General features: G+C 42.3%; 1 protein-coding gene across 1 annotated transcript; it reads left to right on the forward strand.

Annotated features, from left to right (window-relative positions):
• Positions 1–5,252: 5,252 nt before the first annotated feature.
• Positions 5,253–7,738, forward strand: ptger4b (prostaglandin E receptor 4 (subtype EP4) b; the record flags this gene model as incomplete). The annotated part of the gene is made up of 2 exons (XM_083893368.1): positions 5,253–6,035; positions 7,156–7,738. The coding sequence occupies 2 exons, from the start codon at positions 5,253–5,255 to the stop codon at positions 7,735–7,737; spliced, it is 1,365 nt and encodes a 454-aa protein (XP_083749494.1). The 3' UTR covers position 7,738.
• Between the last annotated feature and the right edge of the window lie 489 nt (positions 7,739–8,227).

Here is an 8,227-nt window from a genome sequence, read left to right on the forward strand (position 1 = left end):
AAAGGTTTTTTTTTAGAAGCAAATGGTTCCAGGTAGAACCTGGACCCTTGTAGAAGGAGCCTTTTGGAACCCTTATGTCTAAGAGTGTATGACATAGCCTTAAACTTACACAAAAGCACAACCAAGGCTCTCTTAAAAGTGAAATGGACCCCGAATTAATGTCACTGGTTTGTTTTATCTGTGTTCTACTCTTTCATGTTACAAGATATCTACGTTTTAAAAAAAAATGCCAAATTTATTCTAAAAAATTTGAGAACATCATCATCATTCTGAACCAAACAACGAATCGAATAATCGAGAAAATAAGTGACGGACTAATCGATGATGATGAAAAAAAAATCCATAGCTGCAGCCCTATTACATACACATGTTGTATGAATTAAAAAAAGCCAGTGGTGCCCCGATACATTTGCATAATAATGTATATATACTGTAAATATTCACATAAACTGAAACGGTGTAACTGATCTGTCATCAGATTAAAGTGACATGAGGTTCACGCAATTTAATGAGAAAAAAAAACGATGTCTGACTCAAGCTGCTAATGGATGTATCAGAGTCCACTGCGCTGAGTCTATATTTATACTAAGCAATAAATGTGATGTTTTTGTTTCCCCTATAATTAAAATCACATTAAGAAGCCACGTCTTTGCAGGCAGTTTGGACTGAGGGAACCAATTACATCGACCAAAAACGCGGGTGTGCACATTGTATATTTGTGCACATGTGTGTATTGTTTTTGGTTACACTTGGTAAATATCTTTTACATACACCTAGGAAGAACTACAGGGGTGGTAAAGCCACATTTTGTCATAACAAACTCAAGAGAGAGTATTACATCATGCTGCATTGAGCGGTGGCAGCAGCAGCGGCAGCATTTGAACAGAAACTATTCACTTCCTTCTATCAAGTGAAAACCAAACAATAAAAGTGTGTCATCATGAGTTAGCTTTTAAATGGCTCTGTGTATTCAAAGCAGACTCTGTTCTGAGACTGTGTTGACTGGGAGGCATTAAGAAATGTTGACTGGCGGTCACAACTGCCAGATTTACAGACTCATTAGCAAATTACTCCACAGCTGTTTTTCCTTATGTTTTTTTATTTGTGGGCCCGTTTCTTAAAAATGACAAACTGTCGCAACCGAAGACAATATAAATCGTGACAAAAAGCTAAATCTGTGCACAAATAAAATGTCCCTGACCATTTCTGGAACAGCTAATATTACACTGAACAGGTAAACCAGCCATTTCTAAAGATATACCATCCATCCATCTTGACCAGGACACCCTGGAAGAAGAGATGTTGTATCTTAACGGGGTTTTTCCTGGCTAAATAAAGGATACATTAATCTTCTACCACTTTGAGGGTCACGGGGGTTGCTGGTGCCAATCCCAGCTGACATAAGGCGGAAGGCAGGGATACACCCTGGACACACTGTCGGTCCATCACAGGGCCACATAGAGACAATAGTACACTCGCAACTACAGTCAATTTAGAGATTCCAATTTTCCTAATCTCCAAATCTGCATATTTTTGGACTGTGGGAGGAAACTGGAGAACCCGGAGAAAACCCACGCACACACACGGGAAGAACATATATCCAATATCATAAATCACTGTGTCTTTGAATAAATCTGAGATCCAGATCCAGTCTCTCAGAGTGACTCATCTACAGACTGAGTGGGTTCTAGACTGTATGCTGTGACATCTTCTTTTTCATCCACTTTATTGTGTTCATCTAACTAAAACCTAACGTAAAAATACATTTAAAGAGGTTAGGAACTACTGAAAATGTACTAAATGGAATTTCCCAAAGTCAAAGATTAACAGACCGATAATGAGTTCAACTGGACCCAAAGTGGTCAAGGCTCTCTGCTCATCATGTTCCATAGTTTCTAGGCTTGGACACAGAAATAGCAGAAGAAGCTGTTTCACAGAAGACGACGACGACAACAGTGAGGGAAAAACCTGTTTTTGGACTGATGAGGAGGTAAAATATATGTTCTGAAGATGATGGTAGAAACACATGGACGAGTCCTCAACATTGTACCAACTATAGCCACGGTCAGAGCGCCTCCGGGTACATGTTTTTTACGACAATGTCCTATCTGTTCCGCGCATTATTTATTTAAACTGACTTTCTGTCGGTCATTTGCCAAATAATTAACTTGATTTTATTACTGGAAGGATCGTATATTCACATTGTGTCCATTAAACATTAAAAAAAATAAAAGCAATTAAAACATTCGATTAATGTACTCAAGTCGGCCTATTTGTTTTTTCTATTACTAGTGCAGTGCCCGTAGGAAGTATGTATTCCTATAGTGGGAGCTAAAGTAGATTTTTCAATTATGGTAATGCATGATAAGGTACGTAAAGGCTCGCATAATAAAACAAACACTGTGTAACCTCATAAGCTGTTTTGTGACAGTCACAACATCAAGCTATGCTAATGCTAATGGAAAATGAAAACATTTGCGTTACACCTAATGAGGTTGCACAGTGATTGCATTGTGTTATCTCTACGCTAATGCTAATTGTAGCCACCTTTGGAAACAGGTTCGCCAAGTTAGCCGCAAAGTAGTAGCATGCTAATGCAAAATAAATACGTGCTCGCGTATTGGTGAATGGACACCTCGTCGTTTCAGTGTAACACCATGTTCTGCGGTGAACCGTGTGAAAATGTCTCACTCACCACGAGGACAGCCTCTTCACACCCACGTCCGCGCTCCAGACAGCGCAGCTGCTGCTGATGAGCCGCTGCCTGCCTGGTGTAACGTGATAAATCAGCGAAAATTCAAATTACTCCGAGCGCACAAGGTGAAATGCAAGGTGTTATTCTTCTTCTTCAAATAAATCGCGTTTTTGACAGCCTTTGTATGCCCCAAAACTCAGGGATTTTTGCAACTGCATCAAACCTGGTGAAAATGTACGCGTAAAAGTCATGCAGTGAAAAAGCGCTGAAAATTGGAGGTGGGTGGGGTTAACGGGTTAGTTTTTGCCGTAACACATGTGTGGTGGCTGGCGACTGCTTTCGGGTACGGATCCGGGTAAGTGACGGCCACCACCACTGTTGTGTCTGTGATGTAATACGTCAACTCGCCACCATGCTCAGCGGAGCCGGACACACTTATTAATGAATCGATTCCCCGCTAGCGTTTGTATCCTGGGACGAGAAAGTAGCGCAATTAAATGACGTCGTTGAGCTACAAACCGTAGAAAAGTACTTACTGGGTGTATTTAGGGGCTGGAGGTCATTATTGTGATTATCCTGAATCTAGATGTAAATCAGAGTTTTTTTCTCTTTGGTGTGGCTTGGCAGGAACTTGTGGCCCTAAGGACTGTAATGAAGATGATATTTCAGTGAGGACTGTGTTATGTGGCACATGCACTGTGTTATCCCCAAAAAGCAGTAAAACGGAAAAAAAAGAAAAGAAAGAAAATGAGGCTGGATTTGACATTTTACAAAGGCATTTTTTTTTTTGTTATTGTTGTTTATGACGGATTTCAGGACAGTTATTTTCACAATAAACAAATCTATTGATTATTTCCTTGATGAACCGATCCATGTTCGGTCCAGAAAACGTCATTGTTTTTCTCCGCAAACCTCAAAACTGTGTTCTAAAGTGTCTTGTTTTGTCCAAAAACCAAAATTACTCAGGTTTAATGAGTTCTTTGTTGCAACGAAACCAGAAAATATTCACATTTGAGACGCTGAAAAATTAGACAGCATGTTTCACTTATTTAAGATCATATAAAACACTTCTCTATTAATTCAGTAATCGATTAACCCATTAGTCTTTGCAGCCCTAATGGATTTATACTCGACTGTGAAAACACAAAACACTAAATGACTAAATGTCCTCCTGATCTGATCTGGACAGAATGTCTTTACACCTCCACCTTGTTCTGTGCGCACAGGATACCACAGGCCCCCTCCACCTCTTTGCAACAAACAACAACATCCTGCTAGTCTGAAGCCGCTTGATTACAGACCTCAAATGACATCACTCATCCGTCAGTCAATTTCTTTGATTCAGCGTCTACTTTCCTGTTGACTCGGGTTCGAACGAACACAGATATTTATCTGATGCAGCTGGTTTTTGGTTTTGACCACAATCCAAGAAAAGAAAAGGGAGAGTAAAACAGAACGAGGGGATAAATCAGTAGTTGTGTGTTCGCATTTTAATCGAGTTAAATCGCGTTTCGTTGGGAACGATATCATTGAATTGAACATCACAGTATTGAAATTACTCAGTGGTGCAAAATATTAGTTATGACAAGCCGAGGTTCTGCAAATTAAATGTTATTTCAGCTTAAGTACACTAATGTAATATTTCAAATGTTGTCATTACTTTGGTATACTTTAATGTTACAGTACATCTTTAGTATAACTCTTACTGTATTTTATCAACTTGATTGGAAGGGGTAGAAAATTCATCCAATTCGTGCTTTTATTTACTATAATTCTAACAACATTACTTCCTGGTATCCTCATTTGTATTTTTAACTTGTCTGATAACTCTGTTAAGGCCAATAAAATAACTAAAAATAACGTAATTTCAAAGGAAATGAATGCATCATAATTGAAATGGTTTGATATATCTTAATTGCCTTGAGCTATTTAATTAAAAAAAATGCAATTTCCTGTCCAATCAGCCTCCAAATTAGATTTCTGTTTAAATCTAATGTTGTTGTAAATAAAGTTTCCATGAGAACAGTGCATTCGCTGATGATTGACAGGGAGATGATGAGGACAGTGACTGATTCACGTCGCTGGACAGAGAGAGGGGAAAATCGTGGTGGTGATGAGGAGCTGAAAGTGGAGCTGTGTGGCGCGTACTCTCACTCACTCACTCACTCACTCGCTGCTCCTCTTTCTGCTGCTGCATGTGCATGTGCAGCTCGACTGCGCCAACGACGCAACACAGAGGAGGAGCTGCACTCGGCGGCCCGAGGAAGAAACTTCCCTCTCAGTTGTGAGCGTGATAACAAGGTGAGGTGCAGCTCGTGGTGTCGGAGCATCCCATCGCATGCAAACCTGAAACCGACAGAGCAGAGTGAAGATCTCCTGCTTCCCATGACTTTTGGAGTACTTTACTAAGAACAAAGTCACTTTTTTTTCTGGACACGATGGGTTTGTATGTATTTGGACAACTTGGCAAACGCGCATTAATGGAAAGTGTCACCGCTTCGGGAGTGAGAGGAGAGTCATTGCTCAGTGTGAATCAGTGAACGACTCTCCTGCAGCCATGAACAACACCACGGCAGCGACGGGGGGATTTCAGCCGCCCACCATCCCATCGATCATGTTCATTTTCGGGGTGGTGGGGAATGTCATCGCCATTGTGGTTCTGCGAATATCGCGTAAGGAACAAAAGGAGACGACTTTTTACACGCTCGTGTGCGGCCTGGCGGTGACGGACCTGCTGGGCACCCTGCTGGCCAGTCCCGTCACCATCGCCACCTACATGAAGGGCACATGGCCCGGGGGAGAGCCACTGTGCCAGTTCTCCGGCTTCATCCTGCTCTTCTTCTTCTTGGCGCAGCTCTGCATTGTGTTCGCAATGTCAGTGGAGAGATACTTGGCAATCAACCACGCGTACTTCTACAACCAGTACGTCAACCAAAAACTCGCCGCGCTGACTCTTTTGGTCATTTACTTCTCCAACGTCGTGTTTTGCGCGCTGCCCAGTCTGGGGCTCGGACAGGTGAAGCTGCAGCAGCCGGGGACGTGGTGCTTCATCGATTGGCAGAACAACCAGACGACAGTGGCGACTTTTAATCTGATGTACGCGGGTGTGAACTCAGTCATAGTGCTGGCCACCGTCATATGCAACGTGATGGTGTGCGGGGCGCTCATCCTGATGCACAAGCGCTTCATCCGGCGCACGTCTCTGGGCACTGACCAGCGGCGCATCGCGGAGCTCCGGCGCAGACGGAGTTTTGGACGATTAGCTGGAGCAGAGATCCAGATGGTGATTCTGCTTATAGCTACATCCGTTGTGGTTCTCATCTGCTCCATACCATTAGTCGTGAGTATTGGAGGGAAAAAATACGCACCATTCACATTTTACGCAGGCGGTGTGTGCGCAAAAGCTTGTGAATGTGTGAGAAGGGAACGCGTTCAACGAAGCCACGGTGTGAAATTAAATGCACAAATAAGAAAAAAAAACAAAAAACTTAATACTAATAATAAGTAGTTCAATTAAATGTGTGTGTATGCGCATTTGTAACGGAAAACAACAGTTAAGTTAACAGTAAAGTTTTACTGTTACTTCTGTCTTGTTTTAATTAGGGTAATTATGTATGACAAGCAAACTGGCAGGGCCTGATTAATAAAAATAATAATAACAACAACAAGCAAGTTGAACTTTGTGTTCCAGGTTCAACTCTCTGTGGTTTGATGACACGTCTCCTCTCCCACGCATTCATGAGATGGTTCACGCTCTCACCCAATCGTTTTTGGCTGCATACATAAATAGGATTCACACATTTTTTTTGATCTGAACTTGATGGGAGATGTCATGTCCTGTGCATGATCTGCGCAAACTTGTGCAAACCAAGCGCGTCAGCGTGCAGCAGCGCCACAGCGCAGCAGAGATTCAGTGGAAACTTTAGATTTCAGCGCGCAATGGCAAGCCTGAATTCCTCAAATCTGTTACAGATAGGATGAGTTTGAATGACTTATGTGTTTAAAAAAAAAAAAAAAAACCCAGATAAGAACAGTCAACGCTTCACATTCACTTTAAATATATTCCAATTGTTGCACATCAATTAATTTATAGACCTATCTAAATCAACTGTTCACAAACAACTTCACATTTATTTTTTTTTAGCCAAAAATTCAAACATCAAACTAGTTTGTGCCTGAATTTGTGAAAAGTATGTTGATGACACTCCGGGGAAACCCAATGGCCAAATCCTGTCATATGATGAATGACAGTGAGAGCACTTGCTGTTATTGGGACCCTTGCCACCTCCACACTGCCGTGGTTTTGCAGAGAAGGAGTTACTTTGAGTTAAAAGTCTATTTAGATGATAACATGCCATGTGTTTGGAAGATGGAAACGACATACATACATTTCTAATGCACAAAAATGCATGACTTTTGAAGATGCTAAATGTTTCTGTTTTTTTCCTCTTTACTGACAGCTGAGGATCTTTGAGAACCAGCTGTACAGAACCCAGAGAGAAGAGCATTTTGGACTGAATAAAGACCTGCTCGCCATCCGCATGGCTTCTATCAACCCCATCTTAGACCCTTGGATCTACATCCTGCTCAGAAAGACTGTGTTCCTCAAGCTGATGGAGAAGATTAAGTGTCTATTCTGCAAAATGGGCAGGCGGGGTAGGAGGGACGGTGGGCAGTTCCGCTGCGACAACGACCACCGCTCCTCCTCCATAATCTCCCGGGATTCCCCATCGCTGTTGTCACACGATGCGAGGGAATTGATGAGCAGCACTTCGCAGACTTTCCTGTACCCGTCGGAGGGAAACAGTGAGAGGTCGGGGTCTTTACAAGCGGGGCCACAGGCTGAATCCAGTCCAGCGGTGACACAGACAGTACATGGCCTCCAGGACGTTGTGGGGCCATCAAGGGGGGTTTCACAGACTAATTTAGAGGACACTGCACCAGACAGGCCCCTGAAAGAGGTTCCGGTGTGCCTCAAGGACCCGACTCTACATGTGACCTTCACAGACGAGACTGCGAACATGCAGGAGAAATGTATATAAAACGTCGGCGTTAGCTCAACCAGTACTCTCCGCATGGGACCGAATATGAGAACTACTGAGAGCTCTGCAGAGACGCGATCACGAAGCGGAAGCTTCCGAAGACTGAACAATCATCACTCCGTAAGATATCGGGTGGACTCCAAATGTGCGACAATGTGACAAAATGTATTGCCGAGCTTAGCATTATCAATGTATTAGTCCTCCACGATCTCCATACCAAGGAACGACCAATGTGTCATGCACCACAGTCACGATATAGCTATATGAACAAAACCATATCGACATTACATTATAGAGAAGCTCCATTTGTTGCACTTTTAAAAAAAATTCTAAATCCACTGCTATGGGCTGTTAGTCACATTTGTTTTGTAGCATTTTTAGATCTTGCACATGCAGTGACTGTAAAGAATTAATGCTAAAAATGTGATGTTTATTTATTCCGAGTATGAATCGTCTTCTCTGTGAGAAGGTCCAGATAGTTTGGAGTCAC

This window comes from Microchirus variegatus, assembly GCF_963457635.1.
Source record: "Microchirus variegatus genome assembly, chromosome: 1".
Taxonomy (NCBI): domain Eukaryota; kingdom Metazoa; phylum Chordata; class Actinopteri; order Pleuronectiformes; family Soleidae; genus Microchirus; species Microchirus variegatus.